Below are 24,052 nucleotides of genomic sequence, written 5' to 3' on the forward strand. Positions count from 1 at the left end.
GTGTCGTTGTAAAGTGAGTTTGAGAGAGAGTGCATATAATAAAACTTCATTCTAAAAATTTTGTACACGTTTTGAAAGATACTTATTTAAAAGAATATTTATGGAATATAAACTATTAAATAATCAATTTATTCAATAAGTTACTAAATTCTTTTAAAAGTATATAATTATATTTTGTTATATTAATTTCAAACTTACGCGAGTGAGATATTGTTTAGTTTGATATAAAACTAGATATTCACCTGCGATACACCGCAAGACTATTTTTCATAAAAAGATATAATTTATTTTATAGATTAACTATATATAACTAATGTTTAATTTGTATTTTAAAAAATGTACAACTTTACAAATATAGATATATTAGTTAGTATAGAAATTAAAAAGTATTTTGTTTGAGGTTTATTTTTTTATATTATTGTATAAGTGTATAACATACAATTAGATAAGTAATGATTTATTGAAGGAATATGCTGTGTTTTTATTTATTTATTTACAGATAGTAGTATTTTTATTATTTTAAATTGTTTAGATATATGTACAGGATAATTTTGTATTGTAGTTTTGTATGTTTTATATATAAAGAATCAATTAAATTTAGTATATATAGTTTTGTTGTGAAATGCAAATAAAAGTTGTTAACAGTTATTTGTTGGGATTGACATGAATTCCACATTGTTAAAATAGAACCAAGATGTGTGTATATAATTTGTTTAGAAAACTATTTCTATGGAGAAAATATTTTTTTGTAAAATTGAAATCTTTATATAATTAAATTTATTATAAACTTAATATTTAATGTTAAAATGAGTGGTTCTTATTATTTTGGAAATTTTATTAGGATGAGAAATCTTGTTTCCAAAAATTGAAATTTAATATTAATAAATTAAATGAAAAATAAATTAATAATTAATGCTATATGCTTGTAAATAGATTCCAACCCTAGTACTTATTTGCTAAATGTTTCCAAAAATGTATATATAGATAGATGAAGACAACTACATAATCATAATTTGTGTTTTAGTCCATTATCTAATTTTTGTTCCGATACATTTCTTTAACAAATGAGATTTTAATTTAATCGTTTAATATATTTCTACCTAACTTGGAAGAAAACCCCTAGTACACAAGTTGGAAGAGATGATTCTTTTTGTCTTGAGTGCCATTATCAATTGTATTGTATGAGAACTGAGAAGGTTGAAATATATTATTCGTAGCTGTAAAGACTTTGTTTGTCACTGTCATACCCAATTTGATAGTCAATTTGATCATTATTATTAATAACTAACCTTGGAAGGTTGGATCTCCGTATGAGTTTATCTTTAGTAACAAACAAACAAACAAAAAACTCCCCTGATACACACAAACGTTTTCCCAGGTTACTTTGTTCGGAAAGAAAGGTGCAAACATCGTCATTATGAGAAAAACAAAAGATAATAACACTCTGGTTCTACTACACAAACACATGGCATCAGCCAACGGTGCCTTTCTGAGGTAGAGTCTCGAAAGCAGATACAGTATTCTCAAACCTGACACGTGGGAGCGGCGCGCCACTCTGTTTGATAGCACAAGCCGTTTTGTCTTCTAGGGGACAACGAGCTTTAAGCATGGAGAAGACGTGATTATTCAGCCTCCGAGCTTTCTTCATCCCTTCCAACAAACCTTCCCATCCCTTTCGTACACATAAAAAGATGTTTCAGATGAGAGAATGAGAGGATTCAACACATGAGAGACTGGGAAAAGGAAAATCTACCTGATGGATCTGAGGATGCCTATGAGTATGTGAAGCAGAGACAGTTTCAACCTCAGAGACATTGAGTACTTGGTACGAGAAATCAAACAACTCAAAGTGAAGTTGCTGGCCGAGCAAGTATATAATGGTGCAACCACCCCAAGCTATCGAGTCACCAAGCACTTCATGTTGAGCTGACTGTGGAGCTGTTACCTCCTCCAGATATCCCTGAGTCCATCGCAAACTTTATATAAGAAATTGAGAAGAGAGATGAATGTTGTGGCTGTTAAAAAAAACGATGTTTTTAAATGGCTTACAATCTGCAGACCACCGTATATACGGTAAAAATCCTTTGAAGTTGTGATATCAATGAAGCCCGTCTTTGGAGGAGCACTCCATTTGCTACAATATTTGTCGAGTGACGCACTGGTGAATGCAAGTGTGTATTCAAGAACGCTTCCACCGTTCATGTTCGCCTTATACAAAAGATCTGCACATATAATATAAGACCAAAAAGATTAAAATTCTGTCACAGAAAAAGAGTAAAGAAGAAACTGGTGATTGACTACAACTCTTAATTAACCTGCAGCTTCTGCCTGTTTGGACATAGTGTAGAACGCTGCTGGATTCAGACAACCGGGACTTGAGACAACTGCAGAAGTTGATGACTTTAAGAGATTGACAAGAGGGCTTTCACCGTCTTGAGCATTAACTATCTGTCCTTCAGCACCCGGGATTAATCCCAACCATGGAGCTGTTTGCATGAAACGCTTTGTGTCTATCTCTCTCTGTAAATATAGTATATATACATTTGTTAGACTAAATCACAAGAATTTTTGGCTTTAAATCTTTACAATCTGTCAGATAGGACTGACCAATACGATATCGAGAAGTCCCATTGTATATATAACACTTCCAATTTCCTTTATTCCTCGTAGAACTTCTGACTTGAGTTCTGACTTACTGCCCCAGTTTAGTTGCTCTCGTATAAGCTTCATACAACCTTCAAATGAAACACCGAAAGGCAACAGTAAATAAAACATCACAGAAAATCAAAACACATCAAGAATACTGCAACTGGGCATTAACCTGTAACACCACCATCAAAAGAAAGCAAACCAATAGACTTGGGCATTGCTTCTTGCAATCCAGAGATCATTGGCTCAAGTGTTGTTATCTGAAAGTTTAAGACAAAAGAACTATTTTAGCTGGTTCCTTTGTATAATTAGTACCTCGACAAAAGGAATAAATGGTACAAAAAGTGCAAATATACCTTATTTGATATATGGTCCAGCAAAGCTCTTATTAGCCAAGGCAATGATCTGGATCCAAGAAGTTTAACTATGGAAAATAAATGTGGTATCCCAAAAAATCCACTATGCAATCGTGCAAAACTTTGATGAGCTGCATTTAAGTCCTACCAGAGAAAAAATAAGCATGTCAACAAAAATATAAAATGAGACCAAAGACACTGGAGGTAACCACAAGGGTCTATAAGATTGTTTCTGAACAAATTAAAAGAAAAAATGGTATAACATATTGCTCCTTACTTGAGTGCCACAATAGAAACTAGGCTTAGCAGAAGGCACTGATGGTTTCTGAGTAGGAGGAACTTTCGATGAACGGACAAATCGCTGTGTGGTATTGCAAAGAATGAAGTTTGGTAGGAAATCACTCTGCATCTCCGACCAGATCTAGAAGACAAAAAAAAAATCAGAGATTGAGAAAAGGTGGGAAAAATTAGATTCAGGACTAATAATTTGTATGGCTGACCTGTGTAGCAAGTCGACTTGAAAATGAGACAAGAGAAATGTTTTCTTGCATTTCATTCAACATGAGGCTGAAAGGATCTATGGAAATATCTTGTGAAAGCAATTCATGCGAGTGCTTTAGGATATCTATCAGCTTCTCCAATTCCTGCAATTGAAGAGAGCATCCACTTTTGTATATTGCAAAAGAAGTAATACATACAGAATCTAGAAAATGAAAAAGAAAATCAAACTTACCACTACAGCACATAGGTCCTGGGACTCAAAACGGTCAAAAAGAAACTCGAGGTTCTCTCTAAAGATTTTATTCATCCTCTGAGCGATCAAACTTCTTAAATTAATTGTTCTACCAAGTATCTGCATGTCACAATAGAATTCAGTAAGAAGATTGTATAACCATGCCAGGCCACACATAATTAGAACCACTGCTTGAAACATAATTTAATCTCTGTTAGGTCATAACAATGGAGCTATATATTTAATTATTTACCTTTACTTTTGTCATTTTAAATAACGCAGTAAACCTCACAGGCTGGATGGAGAACTTTTCACCATTGTCCAACGCAAAGAGAAACGATGGATCAAGAAGCTCACTGTTGAACTCAACAATTGATGATAAAAGGGGTTAGCTCCTCACTAGTTAACAGTGAAGAGATTGAAAATATCAAAAACCATGTATTTAGGTACCTCGCTGACCAACTCTTGTAATATGTGAATATAGACTCCGAGAGCCTTGAAACAAATATATCAAAACCATGGTCCACCTACAAAAAGAAGACAGAATACAAGAAACGATAATTTTGTTCAAGGAACCTTTTCATTCAAGAAGACCTATAGGTTTATCGCTGTTGAGATCGGAATTGAACTCTAGTTACCTCAGCTTCAATTTCATCATAGAGGAATCTCTGCCTCAGAACAACCAGAGCTTGTTGAGCTGAGTCATTATAAATGTCAAAAGGCAGCAGAACACTCTCAAGAAGGCCTGAATTCTGGGATTCCAGAATGTAGTCTATCAGCATCCATGGTAGTGAACACTCGATCGGGAACTGCAGTAGTGAACGTATAACTATTTGTAAGAACAAGTCAGGGCTGATGTGAAAACAAAATGGCAAAATATAGTTATAACCTTTTCGTATTGCCGCATACCTGAATAACACGTGAAGACTCCAGGTAAAATTCTCTAAACCACAAGAACCCCAGATCAGTCAGAATGCCAATACTTGCTGCAGTCATCATAAATTGAAGCTGAAGAGTCACAAAGCTATTGATATGGCTCAATAAACTAACCAAAAAGACATTAAGCATGTGGGTTACCCGAGTAATCTAATATGTGCAAGAAAAAGCTGAGCTTGTAAAAGAAAGTTTCTAATTGCTTCAAGTCATTAACAGGAATCTCAGAGCCATTATTTCCAAAGAATCCCCCTGGCCTCCTCAGATTTCCACCAGAGACAACCTCATATATCAAAAACTGTAAGCAATGCACCTAAAAGAACAAAACAGCAAGAAGTTCAAGTACAGGGTCTAACCATCTGTTGTTGTACCTTAAAAATATATGAAATGGACCCAAACCTGTGCTGCTGTTGGGGCAACTGGCCTCGGATAAAAGAAATTCGCTCTGCTTTCATCACTTCCATGTTGTGAAGATGGAATCTCATGTTCGGGCCTGGTATTTGCCATCCAGTCAGCTGAAAGTGTCCGCATATCAGAAAGAATCCTGAAATGCAATCATACATATGATACAGTTAACACTTAACAATATGGAAAGCTTAAGTTTAAGGGGATGTGACTTGAAATAGAAAGAAAATAAAGGAAAACTAATTCACCTTGAGAGATCTTTCTTCTTTCGGAAGGTGGTACGCAACATTGTAGCTAATGTGTTCTGTACAAAATCCTGAACTTCGGCATGTATTGTCTCCCATAAAGCATCTGCGACTAATGTGTCACAGCGCTGCAGCATCGATCCTACACTCTTTATATAGCCAACAAGTTCGACCAAGGCTTTCCTTTCTTCTGCAGTATAATTATACCTCACCACCTATTAAAAAGAATCAAAAACTTGTTACCATAAGAGATAAACTTTTCAGAAAATTTTCACAAGCATTACCTTCTCGTAATCAGAATATGATCCGGAGGCTTCCGGAGTCTCTCCTGCATCCCTACATGGGCGAGAAATTTTCCAAGCACATTGCTCCCAAATGCGCGCTGTCCATCTACTTAACAGTTGGAAGCCTTCAACAACCATATCGTACATATTTCCTTTGACCTCTCTGCACCATTCAGTATATGCTCCATCGTTTGACTTCAACAGCAATAACTGCATGAAAGCAAGTGAGAACAACATTCTAGAGACTCTAGACAAGAACACGAAAATTGATGCTGCGGGGATAGAAATAGCCTGAGAACCTGATTCATGGATGACGCAAATCGGATTGTGAAATCATCGTGCTCAGCGCGAAGCGCTCCAATGTGATTGACTATCAGATAGTGTCTCTGATATGTAAAATATGTTAAGGCTTGCAATTTTCACAGCATGTGTACAGTTTACAATAATCCAGATAATACTTAAATAGGCACGTAACAGTGAAAATATTAAAGGATATTCTAGCGCTTCACGTGGAGGGAGCTCATGAGGTGCTGGAAGAGTCAGAAGGCGAGTCTGTGATGAAAACTTTTGAAAGTATACCGACAATTCTTTTAAAATTGCAGCAGGAGAAAGATGGAGATCTGGAAACGCAGGAATGACAGGATCATTCTGATAACCATAAGAACACAACAAATATGTCAATTAGCAGTTGGAAAAAGGCTTTGAGGTATATTGGCTATGAATACAAAACTTAAACAGGTATAAGATGAATTTTCATACCTTGAAAATGTTTATTAATCTGTTCAGTTTTACCCTCTTGTACAAAGCCTCGGTATCTTTCTCAGATGGAGTTGCTAAGACAACAAGAACCGGTAAAACTCGAAGAAGAATATAACGCTCAGGAAAAAGTAGTGCAAAATCCAACTCCAGAGACTCCACGATGAAGACTATGAGAACTTGGAGAATATCTTCCACACTGATATCACTTTAAGGAATCCAAAAGCTTGAAATATAGTCAAATAGCACAAGGGACTTGGGCAGCATGTGCATCTCAAATAGAGAAACCCATAATAATGTCTTAAACAGCCACACGAAGGTGATACATGTCTGGAAAAAAGGATACTTGTTTACACGGAACATCTCAACATGAAGGTTCAGTAAAATAGCCCATCGTGTACTCAGGAAAATCTGCATATAAAGAACTCACATTTTCATTTACAACAATACAACATTTTCATTTTCATTTCATTTACAACAAAATAGCCCATCGTGGCAACATTTTCATTAAGAAATGATTGCAAATACAAGCCATGCAAACACCTGTAAGTCATCTAACTCTTCTCTCATTGTATCTGTATCTTGCCACTGCGCACTGACTTGAGTGAATGTTCTGAAAAGAGTGAAACTATCTTCAGAACAGAAGCTAAAAGGAAAACTTCTAGGAAACTAATTCAACTCTTAAAAAAAGCTTTTAACAGCTGAAATGATTAGTACCAACCATAGATCTACCTACACTGAAGTGTTCTACTGGTAGAAAAAATAGAAAGAAAAGATAAATGTATTATATCTTTCACCTCTTATACCAAGAAAAATCATTAGGAATGCTAGCTTTAGCATTTTTAAGATGATCAAGCTGAACCAAGACGTCAAGCAACTTTAGCATCGACCTATATTAAGTAAAATCATAGTTAAATTCTATTATCGAGGAGCGTTAATCATCGGAGGATCTATACAAAACATCAAAGAAAAAAAATGAGAACCCACCAAAGATGTGTGACTGTGGGGCCATTAATGCGTCGTTCAGGTCTGGAAAACCGCTGCATGTCAGCAGCTAACTGCACAGATATAGAGCATATACGCACATTATTTATGATACAGGAATTTAAACAAAACGAGTTGGACGAGGAAAGGTATACACCGCACTTTAGCTGAGGCCGAAGATTGCCATCTCTGAATTTCGCGTAAACGACTCATTTCTAAGTCCAAAACCTGATATGTTTCTAGATACAAATCCGCTTGACTATGCTTCATAGACTCGGGAAGCTGCATGTATATTATTAATAAGAGAGTTGTGTATATTATGGAAGAGATATACACAAGAAGACCCAGCAGCAGGTACCATATTGGATCTTATTTTAGTAAGTTCTATCATTCGGTATTATTTATACAGAGAAATTAGTTGTTCTTGCTTTTCTTTTTGCATATACTTTGTAGTTCACAAGATATTCTTACATAGTTGCTACGACGTTTCAAATACCATGAATGAACTATAAATAGCATAATTCTCAAAGTTACTATCTATCAAATAAAATGTCTAAAAGTAGACAAGCAATGGGGTACAGTTGCGAGGACCTGAGGTAGTGCTTTAACACAACTTCTATATGTGTATAGAATTGACGCCATCTCTTTTCCTTCTTGAATAAGTGTATTCTGCATCAAAATTGGTCGAAAACTTGCTTGAAACATTCGGATATTCACACCCGCTAAGAACAGATTAACATGAACATAACCCATAAAAAAAAACCAAAAACAAAAATATAACTTAATCAAAATCGTAATTTAGTCAGCCTTTATAAGATGAAGCAAAATGAAGAAGAATCATATACCAGCTGGTTAAGAGCTTTTGTGTCTTCTGAGAGAGACAACCGGTACGCTGCAACATCACTATACTCTACATAGTTAAGCAAAAAAAAAAACAATCTTGTTTAATTGGCTTTTTATGGTAAAAGAGTGATAAAGAGAAGTAAAGAAGAAGCATACCAATGGGACTATCAGTAGCTGCTCTTTCAGCTGAAACCATCACAGCCGGTCCTTGGACTTCTGGTTGCTCATCCTATTAACAAAATTCAAAATGCTTCAAGAAAATTCGCTACAGTGACTTCAAATTTTTCAAGAAGATACATTATCATTGAAACCTATTTGTTTTACAGCTAACAAGGCAAAAGATCCGCAGATACAAATAGGCGAGACACTAAAATAATTTATCAACAAGCCCTCTCATTTCTAGTCAAAATCTTCTGAAATTGAACCCCAGAACGAGAAATTGTAGTCAAAGTTTTCTAAATTTAAACCAAAAACTAGAACATCGGAGTTACCTCTAAGGAGAATGTGGAAAGAGCTGCGATTGCTTCCTCTACAGGAACCGCCATTGTCTTCTATTGACTCACCTGAAAAAGATCAGAAGAAGAAGAAGCAATTATAGCAACATTTTGGGCGACTAAAGGAGAAAGCTTTCAAACTTTGCGTTTCTTACCCAACAACGACAATGGAGAGGAGAAGGGAGCTGCTTTCTCTACTTCAACCCAATTAATTCGGCTTTTGTTCTCTGATTCCTTTATGGACCCAGATCGAGAATTTTTGCTATTACTCTGTCTCTACCAAAAATTTCGCAATGTTTGAAGCTTTCATTTTTTTTTCCTCTAACCAAATTTTAATTTTTTCTTTTTGGGTCCTCGTTTGTAATTTGTATTTTCCACCTTTCTAAGATTTTTATTATTTTAATACATACTGTAGTATTTTGTTCAATTATTTATATTTTTACTAAACAGAGTCTGGTTTTCCAAAATTTAAGTTTAAAGCTTTGAGACGAAGCATAACATTTGTGTCTTTTCTATGAAGCAAACTTGATGACAGGCCAGGCCAATCATTCTTTATACTCTCAAACTCAAAACCATTTCTTTATAGTAATACATGCATGTACTGTATGTAACAAACATTAACATATACAGTACACTGAACATAACATAAAAAGTCACTTCGTAGGTAGAAATCAAACAACAACTTCGAGGGTGTTAAAAAAAAAAAAATCAAACAACAACTTCGGATCAGAACCAGCAGTTGGTATTATATCGGTTTAAACCGTTCATGGTTAACTGTTTTTAACAGCCTAGGGACTGGAAAGGAGTCACTCAAGGACATGCCGTCTATAATCTAACCAGAGATCTTTTGTTTTCAGAAACATATATATTGAGATATAAAAACTCTAAAAAGCGATAACTGTCTTGGATTGGATTCCAAAAAACGTACTTTCTTTAGCTACATAAATTGAGAATTAAAATTATAATGGAGATAAAGATGATGCGAAGAAGAAGAAGAAGAAATAGTAAATTGATTCATTCCAATGTTTTCAAAAGCCTGAAGAGACCAGCTGCTTCTCGAACCCGAGAAAACTCAATGCAGAAAGCTTGAACTTCTATGAATAGATCCTTCACTGTTACATTTACCCCAAGAAAAAAAAAAACATATATTACCCAACTGTAAAACATAAATGATAGACTACAGATTCCTCTGTGATTGTATCTATTGATCTTTCTTTGTGCTGTTGTTATTAGCAAAGTAAAATACCAAATTTGACAGCAATCATCAGTCAGAAACAGAGAATGCATACCGTTGATGATCTTGTTACGAATTAAGCTTTGCAAGAAGACGCAAACAAGCCGTACAAGCCTATTCTGCATGTATTTGTCTTGCTGCTACAGATCGAAAACAATATATCACTATACCATTAACAAAGCAGCTATACAGAAAAAAAAATATGTGCACACTGTAAATCAACAAATCCAGAGAATCATATACACAAAAGCACATAATGCAGAGCACCATCACAAGTTTTTCACACATAACTATAGGATGGCGTTATAGCTATGCATAGAAAGCTCTCTTTTATTTAAAAACCTAATGGAACAAAAGAAAGCTTTGTTTTAATACCTTGGCGTTCTCACAAGACGATATGCAATTAGTGATGTACGACCGTATAAATTCCTTGGGAAGTTCAACTGCAGTTGTAAGCCTATTCACAACTTCCATTGAGTGCAGGCTCATGTCCATATTTACTAGAGCTGCCAAAAAATCGCTGCAGAAGCATTCTCAGATTTCCACTTTAAAAGTTATAATTTTGATACAAATTAAATGGTGGAACCGATAAGGTGGATGACTTACTCAAGAATCTCTTTGTTGTTCTCCAACTTGGTGAGAATCTCAACTGCTATTTGAGGATTGTGCTCTACTAATTGCTGAAAAATAAGAAACTAGATTACATGAAAGGCGAGACGATAAGAAAGAAAAGAAAAAAAAAAAGCACCTGCAAGAAAATGAAATCACATACCGGCAGCTTCCGCGCAGTTATTCCACAATTAAAGACAAGCTTTGGGTCATTTGTCAATTCTGTAGTGATGTCCTGGCCAGTAAATAAATTACACTTGTTATTTGTCAAAAGATAAAATGGATCAATACAAGTAAAGCTGATCAATTAAATCATCACAATCACTATTTATATTGCATAATTATTTCCATAAACTCTTACTGCAGTCAGTTCCTTCTTAATATCCTAGATCATTAAATCCAGTGAGAAAGGAAAAAAATGATAGCATGACTTCTCTCTCAATCCTAGAGTATGTCTGCCATAAAATGGCTGCCTTTAAAACGTATGCATATGCAGTTACTGTCCCATTGCTATGTTAGCTCACTTATAAGTGTTTTAGCAAGATAAGCAATAAAATGTTCAATACTTGTATGACTTTATGCGCATATCATGAATTAACAAGCAATAATATACCTCTTGCTCCGAAGGAGAAAGTGTCATCTTTAAACCCTTCACAAGCAAGTCTCTAACTGTTGCACCTCTGCTAGTATCAGCACACATTTTATCATCCCAAACAAGCTCATGCTTGTTATCAGGATCAATCCAAAGCAACTGAAAGAAGTTGAACCATTTAGGTCAGTTCGATAATTTTCCAAACCAAATGAATAATGGGTTAATCTTAGCCTTACCTCGCTCTGATGAACTGAGTACCTTGGTGGACATGAACGGATCCACCTAGGAGCTAATCCCCCCATTGTAGAATTTTCCAATAAGCCAGACAGGGCCTCATCTCTATCACCAGATCCAATTCTGGGATTCCCTCCAGGTTGCACATCGAACCTAAAAATATAATTTGACTCAAAGATCAGCCATAAAATCAACTTAAAATTTGCACATGTATTATAACACATAACATTAGGCTGAGAGGAAAACTGGAAGCTTAGGGGAAATAGATCAGATTCAACTGTACATAACAGTTAGAAAGAAACGGAATTCCCTAACCCATAGGTTACATACTCTGGGGAATTAGGATCACATCCACGAGGCACATCAGGGTCATGCAATAGCTTTTTGAGGGAATAGTCTCCAGGATCGGCTTTGTCGCCATACTCTCGTTGCAGCTCTCCTAGTTCCGGAAAATCCTGACAGAACATCACCATATTAAATTACTAACAAGAAATGGTTTTTCAAAATGATCTCCAGGTAATGTTATGCATAATAAACGAACAGTTATGATGAAGATAAAATATATTAGAGATATAATTGGAAAAGAATATATCAACGCATCAAGCACTCTTACATGAGTTGAAGGATCAAACGATCTGATATAATCAACAGCTGACTGTTTGAGAATCTGCAAGGAAGCAAATTATCATTACTTTAATTGATCATGAATATTTACTTAGTATCCACAGGTCACAGAGCTCATAAAATCATAAAAATCAGAACTCGAAAATAATACGAGAAACGGAAGAAGGCTTAGAATATGCCTGAAAAAAGACAAGTGACCCCAGCAAACAAATTTTCACCAAGGAAAATAGTAGTCTTAGAGAGTATATGTGAAAAGGGAATTGCATAACAGCTTTATGCATAGGTTTCGAATTTTCATGGATTTGCAAAACAGAAGCAGGCAAACAGCTCAATGAAACAGCTATATGTGCAGCTATATCCTACCTCTTTCACGTTGTTGTAATTATTCCATTGTAACAGGTGGAGAAGAAATGCTCTCTCAGACTTTTCCAGTTGCTCATTACAAGCAGCCTACAAAACGCAGAGATATCGTTATTCTTTAACACGAGAAGACCAGATCATCTTAATATTAAAAACATGTTTGCCTAAATCAATCTATAGAAAACCAAACACATCACTATATAAAACTTAGCCTCAGCGAATACATGGGGAAAGTCATCATTCTCCATCACCATGCCACTTCGCGAAAAAAAATGACCTATACTAACTACCAAGCTTAACACTTAAATATGCTTTTTGAAAACCAAATTATATTCAGTAACTACAATTCTCTACGGATTAACAACACAGTCATTACACTAGTAAAGTAGATAATCAACAAGAACAAATGGAGTCCGCATAACGAAGGCTGCTTACATTTATCATTTCAGATAAAAACGGGTTAAAAGATGGCTTCTGGGAAGAATAACACTGGTATATGATACCAAATGCAATTATACGTTCAGTACCACAAAGCATCTTCTGATCCTGAACCTAAACAAAAAAAAATCCATTCAATTAGTCCCCCCAAATCTGAGAATATAAACACCAGTGAGATTGAACACTAGTAAAGCTAACTCAAAACACTAGATTCCCATCCACGAATTCAATACACAACCCATAGAAACGAACAAGAAAAAGAACTCATTTTTATAGAGAAATGACAAAAACGAAACCAAACCCTAGATTCAAACCAAATCCTCCGACTGAAACATCCAAAACCCCCCCCTATAAAGCTCGCAACTTTGTCCACAGAATCGAGGAACACGAAGCCGGGCATCAAGAGAAAGTTCAAAAAGAGTAAAAGAAGAGGGAATATAGCGGAGCGTAAGCAAGACATGCCTGCAACAACATGGAAAGAGAATTGCACACAGCGAGGTAACGAGAGCTCGGCAACTTAGAGTTGAATTCCGATAGAACGTCCTCCATCGGCAGGAGATCCGATTTGAGTAGCGACAGAACAAAGGCCGACTCTTCAATCTTCATAAGCACCGTCGTTGATCGATTCATCCCTAAACCTGGATTCCAAATTTCAATCAATCTCTTTTTCTGTGTGTAGGGATTTTTTTATTTTCAAAGTTTCATCTCTGAAATAGACCTTATACCTCTTTCTCAGCCAGAAGGGTTCGAGCCTCTCGTGAAGGTTACTTTTGGTAATTTGACTTTATAAACTTTGGTAAGGTTTTAAAGGGTTTTTATACAACTAATATCTCTATTTTGGAATTATATTAAAATCATATAATAGAAGAAACTTTTTTAAAAAAAAGACATCATAATAGGAATATAACTTAGAAGAAAAAATATTAATAGATTCAAATTTAGAGAAATGCATTAAAAGAAAATCACTAAAAAAATATACATTTTGAAGTTTTAAAGATTTAGCTTTTTGACTAGATTTTTATGATTTAAGGTTTTTGACTATTTTTAAAATACAAATCTATGAGTTGTCACACTCCTTTTTATAAAAATTTGTAGTTTTTAGAAATAATTGCGTGTTTTGTCAGATTTTGATATAAATGACATTAAACTCCTTCATTGATATGTCTCTATTTGAGATAATAAATATATATAAATTATGTCATTTTTAAAGTCACTTTTTTATTTTATATGGTAGATGTTCATAAATAGATAGTATATTAAGTGTATATGCACATATATATGTTAAAGTGATATATGATGTAAGTCCATATGCATATCAAATTGAATACCAAATTGATTTACATCTATTTTTAGTGTGTGATTGGTTGGGCTGTAAGACTTTTTTACAATATTTAAAAGCACTTAAAAAAATCTTGATATATTCAAATTAGAACACACATTAAAATTAAATAACAAAAAAAATATATATATATATATATACATTTAAGTAGTAGGTTTGATACTAGATTTCATTTAGGTTTTAGACTATCTTATTAATATGAAACTATAAAAAATATATATATTTTAAAAAAGAATTTGTCGTTTTTAACAATAAATTGTGTTATTGTCAGATGCAAAATGACATTAAACTCCTTCATTGATATGTATGCATAAGCTAACAAGAGATACTAAATGTATATAAATTTATGTCATATTTAAAGTCACTTTTATTTCATAAGAGATACTAAATGTATTATGTCATATTTAAAGTTTCTTTTTATTTTATATGGTAAACATGCATGAATAAATGGTATACTATGTATAGGTGCACATATGTAAAAGTGATATATATGATGCAAGTACATCTATATCAAATTGAGTACCAAATATGACCAAATTGATTAACATTTATATGTAATGTGTTATTGGTTGGACTGTAAGACTTGTTTACAACATTTAAAACACTTTTACAATATTTGTTTACCAGGTTTAAGTATCTAAGTGGGAATTTTTTTTTTCAAAAAGTTACAGCTATTATAGCCTTCTTTTTTGTTTTGTTCATGTTTTTTATTAAAGCAAATTTTTAAGAAGTTTAAAAGTTGTTCATTTTTTTCCTCAACTGCAAAATACTACAAGCAAATAATGAAACAAGTAAATTTCAGACTGAGCTAAGTTATTTCATGCCCTTGTACTCGATAGTCGACATCTTGTAAATCAAAATAAACGTATTCCGAATTTTATATTTTAAATGATCGGATGATTCGCTCATAAGGCAAGAGCAGAGGTCAGGTTCATGGGGTTCATATACTTGGTGGTACCGGTCAAAATAAGACGGACTATCATGCGGTTAGCTTTCTCGGTAGGATGAAACGCGTCCCAAAACACGTACAACTCACGGTTCGGACACAAGTTCGATAGTACAGTACACAAACCCAGCCCATTGTACGGCCCTTGTCCGCAACAAGCAACCTTCGACGTTATAAATCCTGTAAAAAAAAAATTAAATAATTGTTATAACCTTTTCTTGTCGACCAAAAATAGTAAATCGAAAGGGTAAAATTCGATTAAATTACCATAGCTTCGTGGAGTGCGTAGAAAATCTAGTTGCATTTGGTTAGTGTTTGCTGCAATAAACACAGTCTTCCCAATATTTCTGTTAAGTTCATTTATCATTTGGATTAGCTGAAGATCGTATAGAGACGCAGCTTGTTGTAGCTCGGCCGAGCATCTCCCATTTGACGTGCCTGAACTCGCCAGCTCAGCCGGTGCACATCCTAGTGGTCCGACTCCAGTCACTAGTACTCGACCCACTCCAAGCGAATTTAACCTCTAAAATGATAACAAAATTGAACTGTTTGTATTAAAATCCATGTAAGAAGGTGAAAGTTCTCGAGGCCACGAGCTCAAATGTCAAAAACTAGATTATAGAAAATACTCAATATTTTTTTTGTCATACAAAAATGAACGTAATTAATAGTAACACACTATACATATATTATAATTATGATTTATGTTGTTACCACACTTACCAATAGTAATTTCTTATATTCAGAAATTAGAAATCGGACGTAATCGGGTAGAGTGAATTGCCGCGATCTAGCGGAGTATGGAAACAGGAAATAGTTGTTAACGAAATCGTTTCCGCCGACCGTGATTAACACAAGCGCTTGAGTCACGAGCCGCTCTGTTCGCGGTTTCCCAATCAAGCGACTCACACGTTGTTGGTATTGTTGGAAGTAGTCGAGTTGTTGGTACATTCTTATGATGTTTATCTGTACATACCAAAAAACTTTATACCTAAATAAATAACCAGAAATTTTATGGAAAATGTAATTTGTAAGTCAGACTTGATTTGATCACTTACGAACTGAAAGCCGGTATCGTTGAGAATTCCTATGCCAGCAGATGCGAAATTAGCACCGTTTAGAAGCCTCTGTCCCCTAAGCTCTTGACTAAGGTACGGTAACGGCGGCTCTTCGTTGCCAATGGCCTCACCTAAGCACCAATTGAATAAATTATTTTATATAATTTACATCTTATATAGTGACTTATAAATATATATTATACTCATGAAAGCATTACTCTAACTGGTTAATGAGATTAGTAACCAAACGTAACTGATAAGATCTGGAATGTTAAGACCGTTGGAGAACCGGCCAGTTGGTCTCCGAGTAGGATAATCGATTCCATAAGGTGGAGAATCGGCACGTGCAGTCGTTACTAGATAGTTGTTGTTGCCACTGTCGACGAGCGAGTCACCGAACACGAAAAAAGCACGTCCGCCCTCGACAACTATCGGACCGGACATAACCAATACTAGGAACATAGACATGAATGCTATAACCAATGATTCGAGTTTCCTAGTTGAGGTAGCCATAAAGGCGTTTTGTTTAATGACTTAGTAAAAATTGTGAAAATCGAAATGGAAGGCTGGAACTTATATAGTTCAGAATTTTGGTTTTTCACTTTTTTTTCATTTGGTTTATTGGAATGTATTCGATCCCGTGGAGTACTTCTCTTTTTTAGGTTTTTACAGTTTCGCTACTAAAAAGAATATAATGACTGTAGTATATTACAATATTTATTAGAACGATCAAAAGTACTTGTGGTCCAAGAGAATGGGAATATTGTATACTACTATGCGTACATAAGTTCACATCCTTTTTCTGCTAGTGCTTTTTTCACTGACTACATTTAGCACTTTCTGAAAATACCTTATTTGGTTTATACAACTGTTTGTTGTATATACTTTATTTAATGCCATCTACCAATATTCCATACATCCACCTCAAGTTTTCACAAGAAGGAACGAACGTAAGCGTTGGGACACAAATGACCAAACCCTTTATTCATATAACAAGAACTCACATGAGGCTTGTGTACATGACACCAGCTGCTTCTCTAAGAAACAATAATAAACTGTCCTTCTTCCTAACCAGTTATTTGGGTTTTTTTTATTGGGTTACCACAATAGGCCCCCAAGTGATCAAACATTTGGCCCACTACAAAAATAACAAATAGCCACGTGGACCATCAGTTTGACTCCCAGTGCCACGTCTTCAAAACACATTATTACCGGTTCGTACCGGTTGTTTGGTTCCCGGTTCAATTAAGAGAATGAGATAGAGAGAACAGAGAGAGTCTTCGATTTTAATTTAGGTTTCTTCTTCGTTCACCACAATTCTCACACTCGCCATAGCTTCAACGCCGACGAGGTTAGCCAATTTCTTCTAACTGACCATCGTATCGATTCGAATTTCGACCTGTTTCTGCTTCTTCTTACTTACCCATCGTCTTGATTTGTCGTTCAACAGAGGCTCAAGCTAAAATAGTTACTAGTGTTCATAAGTAATCCTAAAACCCTATAAACCCTAGCTCCTTCATAATGCGACCTCCGTTCAATTCCTTCCAGCCTCAAGGTCGTCCTCATCGACCGCAACAGCAACAACACCAGGTCTCTCTCGCTCTCTCTCTATGTATAAAAATCTCTCCTTTATACCACAAAAAAAAAAAAAAAAATCAAGACTTTTTTGTATTGATGTCTCTGTGTTTCGTGTTTGTCATCTGCAGAACAATGGGTATTCTAATCAGCACCAACGTAATGGGTATCAGAACCCAATGGAAACTAATCAATTAAGAATGATGAATCCACATATGATGAGTAATCCAATGATGGGTCACATGAACAATCCTATGCCTATGCCCAATATGCCAATGCATCCTCAGTTCTTTAACAATCTCTCCAATATGCCTCAACATCAACAGCAACTTCATCAGTTTGCTGCTATGCCCAACAATATCAACCAGTTACTCCCTAACCTCTTGGGGAATCTTCAGTTTGCAGTTGCTAATAGTAATCTTATGGCTCACTCACTCCCCTTAGTTCAGCCCCAATTTTTCCAGCCACAGCTTAATTCCTTTAACCCCCGTCCTTATCCACCAGTTCCAAATCCCCATCAAAATCATCAGTTACAGCCTCCGGGTTTCTCAGAGCCAAGACCACTGGTAAAACCTCTTATTTACATTGTTTTTTTTCTCTATCAAGAGAGAGAGACTTGTTTGTTCTTTTAGTTAACTTGAGCTTTCACAGGGGCAGACCGGAGGAATTGTTGATAATACCAATGGTTCCGGTCCTAAAGGGAATGATTTTCGAAATAAGTTTACAAAACATCAAAAGTTTAATGGCGCTGGTCAAGGGTATGTTCCTAGTGCTTGCTCCCCTTTCAGTTGTTTGTTTGCTATAATCTGTTTTATATGTATTCTGAGTTGTTTGTAGATTCCAGAGATCTCAGTTGCATCAAGCAGATAATGGAAAGAGGAAGTCTGGATTCAATAAGGATCACAAGGGCAAAGGTTAGTCCTCTTACATATCAAATCACATATCTGATGTTGACTATAGTTGTAACCTATACGCTTTCTTTGTTCTCTGTGTACTGGAATATACTATTAGTTAATAAACTTAGCATTAGGAATGATATTTTTTCACATCTTTGGGAGTTTCTAATTCCAAACGTTTTCTATATTTCAAGTTAGTAGTTTTGTTGTGTAATCCTTGTAGCCAGTATCTCTGTATTCCCTTCCTCAAATTTTCTGAAACATTTGAGAATTTTAATTTTTTGTCTTTTCTGATCTCTCCATATATGACTTCCTTTACAGGGAACTATAATAAGATGACAACTGGGTTCAATGGGTCTGATGCTGGTAACATAGCTAGTGAGAAGAAAAGGTAGTGCCCGGGTCTCAATAGCAAAGCACCTTACTGTTTTGGCTCATTGAATTTCTTTTGCTTCTTAAGCCATTTTGATTCCCTGAATTTTCACGGTCACAAAGCAGTGAAATCCAAATACTAACTCGCAATATTGGATGGGATTATTTTCTCGATCACATCTTTCGTTATTATTTTTGTTCAAGCTCATGTCAGTTCATTAGGTCCAGTCTCTAATATTATTCTTTTGATGTTATTTTTCTCTAAGAGAAGATCATTTGCTTTGGTCTATACACCAAAAGAAATTAAGCAATGGCGTGAATCTCGCCGTAAGAATTATCCAACGAAACTCAATGTTGCGAAGGTAGTAGCCCTCCCTCTCCCACCATCTTTGATTTGTTGAAATTCACTCCTTTGGTGAAAATTTTGAATGATAAGTTATCTTTTTGCAGAAAGTAAAGAAAAATGCTTCAGAAAGCATCCTTGATGAGGAAGCAAAAATGCGTCGTCAGGTACCTTTTTTATTTGTTCATCCCTGTATTTTCCACATCTTATGGTACTTTTTATGGTCATGGTAGACACACTGCATTAATATAATATAGATCAACTGGTATACCTTGAGAACTTCCACTTCAAATAAGTTTATGAAACGGTGAAAAGGAGGTATTGCTTATCTGCTATGTGGTGTGAAAAATATGAATACTACAATTATAATTTGATCGCAAGTATTCTTCATGAAGCTCGAGTCACCATTAAGATCAGCTGCCCAATGCTATAAATGTTGAAACTGAGGTCTCAGTAACTTATATGCCTTTTGTTTTGTTTTAAAGTTAAGGCCTAACGAAATAGCCCGTCTAGTTAGATATCCAAAAGGTTATGATGGTGAAAAAAGCATATCTGTATATATCTACTGAAAAGTTATCGGATTCATAGTTTTGCTATTGGGAAGTTTAGGTGACAATGAAAGAGTTCAATATCATTAGGCTTGTATAGCCTCTCTACAGTCGACCCATAATTCTTCTTTCAATTAGCATTGTCTTACCTTATATCGATTTATTTTTGCATTGCAGCAACTCCAGGAAGTTTTAGCAAAGCAGGCTGAATTAGGTGTTGAAGTTGCAGAAGTTCCTTCACATTATTTATCCAATACAGATGAACAAGTTAATGGAGATGGAGGAAACAACAATGGAAAAAATCAATATAATGATGGACGAAAAGGAAGATTCCAGAATAATAGACAGAGAAAGAGAAGACCTGATAGAAAAGATAAGTCTGTTAAGAAAACAAGATTTGAAGACAAAACTTCATCTCAAGAGTCTTCCGTGATAACGAGAGAACCTACATTGCTTGAGAAGCTCCTAAGCGGAGACAAAAAGAGAGACAAAAGCCAACTATTACAGGTAATCCGCTTCATGGTAATGAATTCATTATTCAAGGAGTTTCCAGAGCAACCACTGAAGTTGCCATTGATTACGGTTGAAGAAACTGGCTGCGAACATGCTAGGGAAGATGAAGTTTCTTTATGTGATGACCTTAGTGATGATGATGATGATGATCTTGATGTGAATGGTGATGATAACCCATGTGATGAAGATGTTGATTGATTAATGTTTTAAGTTTGTAAGCTAAAAAAAAAACATGAGGATTATATGGATTTGTCAAATCGATCTATATGTGTTGCGTTTTTGAGGATATGTGGTCTGCAGGAAATAGTGAGATGAGAATCTGATACATAAGAGACACAAAAAGCGGTTTATACAAAACATTACATTATTCATTACTACTAATCTTATACAAGAAGTTATGATTTTATTATGATCAAATTTGCAAGTGTTTCAAGAGACCCTCGACTTGCACTCGATCTTTCTTGGCTCTGGCTTTAGCTTTCTTTGCATTACGTTTAGTCCTCAAAGCTTCGACCATCATCAACTTCAAAAGCTGCGGTTGATCTACGACAAAATACTCGTCTCCAAATTCCAACTGTCCAGGCCCTTTAACTCGTTTAAAGCCATGAGAACGAAGCTTGGATACAAAACTTGAGAAGTTGAAACCAAATTCAACACACGTCGGCATAATCTTTCTGCGAAACTTTCCCACGTTCCAGATAAGGAAACTGTTGTTGCTACTCCACGAGATGATTGAATCCGTTGAAGGATCATCAACAACCTGATAGACTCTGACGTAGAACGAAGACAATCCCCTTGGGAAACAATTGTGAACCATCCTTCAAGTCACGAAATTGATTTTTTAGGGTTTGAGAATTATTAACAAGATGGGAAGCATTATTTTTTATTTTATAGATGGAGCTATAAAATAATGACGGTTTAAGATCTGATCATCATCTAACTTTCAGCGGTCAGGATTAAAAGTTACAAAATTTCCTTTGTTTCTTTTATCCTATTTTCCTTTTTGCTCTTTTGTTTCCATTTCCGATTTTGCATACTTCTACCGTATTGAACCGAAATTTTTTGATTCGGTTCGGTAGTAAACCAAATTGTTTTCTTCTAATTCAGTTACTGTAGTCAATTAAAACCAAATTCGACCAAAACAAAGAATACAAAACCTAATAACAAGCCAACTTAACAAAGTTGTGTTCGGCCGGTTCGGTTCGGTTAATTCAGTAGGCTGGATTTGTCTTCGAACAATTGTGATTTGAAAGACTTCACTGTTGAAGTTTAAGAAAATGAAGACAACGTCGGCGGATCTATCGGAGGAATTGCTAGAGGAGATACTCTCTACGGTAACATCTCTGAAACTTGCAAAAAGTGGAAAACTTTATCAAAAAATCAGATTTTTGGTAAAACAGAGAAGCAGCAGTTTCTGGGATTCAGGATGATGGATTATAGAGTTTGTTCTGTAAGATTCAACCTGCAAGGAATCCAAAACGAAGACTTGGTAGACCCATCAATAAAGCAGGTAGCTTTACTTGATCTAGTGAAGATATCTAAAGTGTTTCACTGTGACGGCTTGTTGCTATGTGTTGTTAAGGGCTTTCGTATGGAACCCAGAAACAGTTTCCACAGCTCAGACAGGTATGCTCTTGGTTATGACAAGAACTATAACCACAAAATTCTGAAGATTTGCTGTTTTGGGTAATATACGACTTTAGCTCTGATTTATGGAAGGTTTATTGTGTTACTCACGATTGGGAGATACCTTCTCATCAACGTGGTGTGTCTTTGAAAGGAAATAGTTATTTTTTTTGGGTCTAGAGAAGATGAGATGAGAAGGAGAAGGAGGGAGAAGAAAGATTGAAGATAGTTTACTCTGTTTTGATTTTACAAGTGAGAGATTTGGACCGTGTCTGCCTCTGCCTCTGCAGTTTCACTCTTATCGTTAAGAGAATTTGACTCTGTCTTGTGTTGGAGAAGAGAAGCTCGCTCTGTTTAGTTACCACCGAATAACATTTAGTGTACATGAGTTTTGGGTTACGAATAAGAATTGATCCAATGCGCTGTCTTGGAGCAAGTTTTTGAGATCGTTCCATGGTCTTCATGTTGCATTGGAGCTGGGAGTTTTTTCATTGATGAGGAGGAGAAATTTGCTGTGGTTTTTGTTCTTGATTACCCAATATGAACACACATAAGGTAGTAGTGTGGCATATGAGTAGGGGTTGATATAGTGGTCTCGTTTTAAGGTTCAGGCATGTACGGTAATGGTGGGATGTACAAACAGTGTTCTAGATATTTGTTATGGAAGCCTTATCTAACTAACTTCACCTGTCATTGAGAAGTGAAGCGGCTACGTTTGGTAGGTTCGGTATTGGTGGATTCGCACACCCAAATAGATCCCGTGAGTAGTTGCAGTATCTTCCCATGATTTGAGGGTTTGTTTTGATTTAGGGACTTCTAAAATATTGTTGCTATTCAATGATGTATATACAATATTCATTTGTCATCCATCTCAATAAGGTAGCTCCTTTGTAATATTTTTAACTGCCTTGTAAAAGTTCCAGTTTATCAATTTTAGTTGTATCTGATGGTTTTGTCTTTGATTGCCATGTAGCTTGTACATGATGATGAATTATAGAGTTTGTTCTGTGAGGTTCAATATCAACGGAATCCAAAACGAAGACGACGGCGAATACTTGGTATGGAGACTGTCCATGAGCTAAAGCTAAGCTAAGCATATCCGTATTTTAGTAGAAAATATTGAAATTAAAAATACGAGTTAGTGATTCCTTGAACAAAATAAATTAATTTCATTTATCTACTTATGTTATTATAGGACTCTTATGCTTTTGTTATGTATGGTCATAATTTTCAATGCAACTTACTTACATATTTTGAGATCGAGACTTCGTAACATAATCACTGCTCGAAGACGCAGACGCCGATTCACCACTTTAATGTCACTTTGGTTAAGATGATTTATATCCCAGCTTTTGTTTCCTTGTTTTTTCCTTTTTTTTTTTTTTTGGCAGGGTTTCAAATTTTAGGCTATCCTTCATGTATATCCTACTCTGTTCATTTTAATTAATGATATTAACATTATTGTCAAAAAAAAAAAATCTTGTGTTGTCCGCGAACAATTTCAATTGTTTTAGCTTATAATCTTATATGATATATTTCAAGATTGATAATTGATAAAAATTTGGTGAGACCAAAAAGATTTAATGTTGTAATTTCAGCTATTGGTTTTATAACCTCAAAACAGAGTGAAAAAAGTTCTTTTCTTTTGGTGGATGTAGTTGATCTCTCTTCTTGTAATCATAATATTAAATCTTGCATATAATGAGTCAACAAGAACTAATACAACAAAAAGACCAATATAGTTTTTTTAATAAGTATATAATATAACCATTTTTCTGTTTCACATGTTTGAGAACTTATTTAGACGAGAATTATATTGGCTAAACGATATCTTCATATTTTAATGCTACTAGATTATATACATAGTAAGATGAGTTTCCAATGTTAGTCTTTGCACATAAAAAAAAAGGATAAATGCTAATCATTTTATACAAAAGTATATCAATAAATATATCGATAATATTTTGACAAAAAGTGAAAAAAATCTATTAAAAATTTATATGAAAAGTTAAAAAATTTGAAAATAAAAAATTATATAAAACATTAATTAGGCGGTGAAATAA

General features: G+C 35.1%; 5 protein-coding genes and 1 pseudogene across 18 annotated transcripts; 2 read left to right on the forward strand and 4 right to left on the reverse strand.

Annotated features, from left to right (window-relative positions):
- Positions 1 to 1,251: 1,251 nt before the first annotated feature.
- On the reverse strand, positions 1,252 to 9,058 carry LOC104770165 (protein PIR). 2 transcript variants are annotated; one of them, XM_010494540.3, is made up of 31 exons: positions 8,838 to 9,058; positions 8,680 to 8,751; positions 8,345 to 8,417; positions 8,191 to 8,255; positions 7,937 to 8,014; positions 7,508 to 7,627; positions 7,349 to 7,419; positions 7,159 to 7,251; positions 6,905 to 6,974; positions 6,708 to 6,772; positions 6,365 to 6,560; positions 6,102 to 6,253; positions 5,905 to 5,998; positions 5,606 to 5,815; positions 5,325 to 5,536; positions 5,071 to 5,215; positions 4,816 to 4,984; positions 4,648 to 4,724; positions 4,377 to 4,547; positions 4,189 to 4,265; positions 3,992 to 4,094; positions 3,739 to 3,858; positions 3,506 to 3,649; positions 3,283 to 3,426; positions 3,006 to 3,149; positions 2,822 to 2,909; positions 2,608 to 2,735; positions 2,316 to 2,520; positions 2,050 to 2,222; positions 1,754 to 1,960; positions 1,252 to 1,672 (listed from the first exon to the last, which is right to left on the reverse strand). In XM_010494540.3, exons 2-31 carry the CDS (start codon positions 8,731 to 8,733, stop codon positions 1,472 to 1,474), a joined length of 3,849 nt encoding a protein of 1,282 aa, XP_010492842.2. In that variant the 5' UTR covers positions 8,734 to 8,751; positions 8,838 to 9,058; the 3' UTR covers positions 1,252 to 1,471. The 2 variants fall into 2 exon arrangements, with proteins under 2 accessions (XP_010492842.2, XP_087362296.1); XM_087506170.1 differs by having other exon boundaries at positions 5,905 to 5,993; positions 6,097 to 6,253.
- Positions 9,059 to 9,527: 469 nt separating this feature from the next.
- Positions 9,528 to 13,618, reverse strand: LOC104770166 (uncharacterized). 9 transcript variants are annotated; one of them, XR_015593751.1, is made up of 13 exons: positions 13,499 to 13,561; positions 13,236 to 13,411; positions 12,771 to 12,887; positions 12,339 to 12,425; positions 11,965 to 12,018; positions 11,682 to 11,806; positions 11,354 to 11,504; positions 11,139 to 11,276; positions 10,689 to 10,760; positions 10,523 to 10,596; positions 10,292 to 10,422; positions 9,972 to 10,053; positions 9,528 to 9,794 (listed from the first exon to the last, which is right to left on the reverse strand). XR_015593751.1 is itself a non-coding variant. In XM_087506171.1 (13 exons), the coding sequence occupies exons 2-13, from the start codon at positions 13,401 to 13,403 to the stop codon at positions 9,697 to 9,699; spliced, it is 1,314 nt and encodes a 437-aa protein (XP_087362297.1). In that variant the 5' UTR covers positions 13,404 to 13,411; positions 13,499 to 13,618; the 3' UTR covers positions 9,528 to 9,696. The 9 variants fall into 9 exon arrangements, 6 of the variants coding, with proteins under 6 accessions (XP_087362297.1, XP_087362301.1, XP_087362302.1 ...); XM_087506171.1 differs by having other exon boundaries at positions 9,972 to 10,056; positions 10,292 to 10,436; positions 13,499 to 13,618; XM_087506175.1 differs by having other exon boundaries at positions 10,292 to 10,436; positions 13,499 to 13,594.
- Positions 13,619 to 14,832: 1,214 nt separating this feature from the next.
- LOC104770168 (GDSL esterase/lipase At5g18430) lies at positions 14,833 to 16,700 on the reverse strand. Its single transcript, XM_010494543.3, has 5 exons — positions 16,371 to 16,700; positions 16,117 to 16,247; positions 15,782 to 16,024; positions 15,326 to 15,581; positions 14,833 to 15,238 (listed from the first exon to the last, which is right to left on the reverse strand). Exons 1-5 carry the CDS (start codon positions 16,627 to 16,629, stop codon positions 15,018 to 15,020), a joined length of 1,110 nt encoding a protein of 369 aa, XP_010492845.1. The 5' UTR covers positions 16,630 to 16,700; the 3' UTR covers positions 14,833 to 15,017.
- A 639-nt stretch (positions 16,701 to 17,339) lies between these two features.
- Positions 17,340 to 20,649, forward strand: LOC104770169 (uncharacterized). Of its 5 annotated transcripts, none has more exons than XR_015593752.1 (9): positions 17,340 to 17,467; positions 17,567 to 17,706; positions 17,823 to 18,257; positions 18,343 to 18,449; positions 18,529 to 18,605; positions 18,909 to 18,978; positions 19,226 to 19,321; positions 19,410 to 19,469; positions 20,028 to 20,649. XR_015593752.1 is itself a non-coding variant. In XM_010494544.3 (9 exons), the coding sequence occupies exons 2-9, from the start codon at positions 17,638 to 17,640 to the stop codon at positions 20,559 to 20,561; spliced, it is 1,443 nt and encodes a 480-aa protein (XP_010492846.1). In that variant the 5' UTR covers positions 17,340 to 17,467; positions 17,567 to 17,637; the 3' UTR covers positions 20,562 to 20,649. The 5 variants fall into 5 exon arrangements, 4 of the variants coding, with proteins under 4 accessions (XP_010492846.1, XP_010492847.1, XP_087362303.1 ...); XM_010494544.3 differs by having other exon boundaries at positions 19,231 to 19,321; XM_010494545.3 differs by having other exon boundaries at positions 18,349 to 18,449; positions 19,231 to 19,321.
- A 126-nt stretch (positions 20,650 to 20,775) lies between these two features.
- Positions 20,776 to 21,180, reverse strand: LOC104772350 (heat stress transcription factor A-5-like). Its single transcript, XM_010496977.1, has one exon. The coding sequence runs from the start codon at positions 21,178 to 21,180 to the stop codon at positions 20,776 to 20,778; it is 405 nt and encodes a 134-aa protein (XP_010495279.1).
- A 456-nt stretch (positions 21,181 to 21,636) lies between these two features.
- Positions 21,637 to 22,678, forward strand: LOC104770170 (F-box/kelch-repeat protein At3g13680 pseudogene; annotated as a pseudogene).
- Positions 22,679 to 24,052: the final 1,374 nt, after the last annotated feature.

This window comes from Camelina sativa, chromosome 20 (genome assembly GCF_030686135.1).
Source record: "Camelina sativa cultivar CO46 ecotype springtype chromosome 20, ASM3068613v1".
NCBI lineage: Eukaryota > Viridiplantae > Streptophyta > Magnoliopsida > Brassicales > Brassicaceae > Camelina > Camelina sativa.

What these genes read in the sequence shown, in the direction of transcription:
- LOC104770165 (XM_010494540.3), bottom strand. Translation starts at nt 8,733, where the DNA reads ATGGCGGTTCCTGTAGAGGAAGCAATCGCAGCTCTTTCCACATTCTCC. An exon ending in TTGCCCCAACAGCAGCACAG is followed by an intron (nt 4,985 to 5,070) that starts GTTTGGGTCCAT and finishes TTGTTCTTTTAG; the next exon opens with GTGCATTGCTTACAGTTTTT. An exon ending in TACAAGAGTTGGTCAGCGAG is followed by an intron (nt 4,095 to 4,188) that starts GTACCTAAATAC and finishes TGAGTTCAACAG; the next exon opens with TGAGCTTCTTGATCCATCGT.
- LOC104770166 (XM_087506171.1), bottom strand. Translation starts at nt 13,403, where the DNA reads ATGAATCGATCAACGACGGTGCTTATGAAGATTGAAGAGTCGGCCTTT. An exon ending in AACAACAAAGAGATTCTTGA is followed by an intron (nt 10,437 to 10,522) that starts GTAAGTCATCCA and finishes ATGCTTCTGCAG; the next exon opens with CGATTTTTTGGCAGCTCTAG. An exon ending in CGTCTTGTGAGAACGCCAAG is followed by an intron (nt 10,057 to 10,291) that starts GTATTAAAACAA and finishes TTCGATCTGTAG; the next exon opens with CAGCAAGACAAATACATGCA.
- LOC104770168 (XM_010494543.3), bottom strand. Translation starts at nt 16,629, where the DNA reads ATGGCTACCTCAACTAGGAAACTCGAATCATTGGTTATAGCATTCATG. An exon ending in ACGATACCGGCTTTCAGTTC is followed by an intron (nt 16,025 to 16,116) that starts GTAAGTGATCAA and finishes TGGTATGTACAG; the next exon opens with ATAAACATCATAAGAATGTA. An exon ending in AATATAAGAAATTACTATTG is followed by an intron (nt 15,582 to 15,781) that starts GTAAGTGTGGTA and finishes TTATCATTTTAG; the next exon opens with AGGTTAAATTCGCTTGGAGT.
- LOC104770169 (XM_010494544.3), top strand. Translation starts at nt 17,638, where the DNA reads ATGCGACCTCCGTTCAATTCCTTCCAGCCTCAAGGTCGTCCTCATCGA. An exon ending in CGCAACAGCAACAACACCAG is followed by an intron (nt 17,707 to 17,822) that starts GTCTCTCTCGCT and finishes TGTCATCTGCAG; the next exon opens with AACAATGGGTATTCTAATCA. An exon ending in CGAAACTCAATGTTGCGAAG is followed by an intron (nt 19,322 to 19,409) that starts GTAGTAGCCCTC and finishes ATCTTTTTGCAG; the next exon opens with AAAGTAAAGAAAAATGCTTC.
- LOC104772350 (XM_010496977.1), bottom strand. Translation starts at nt 21,180, where the DNA reads ATGGTTCACAATTGTTTCCCAAGGGGATTGTCTTCGTTCTACGTCAGA.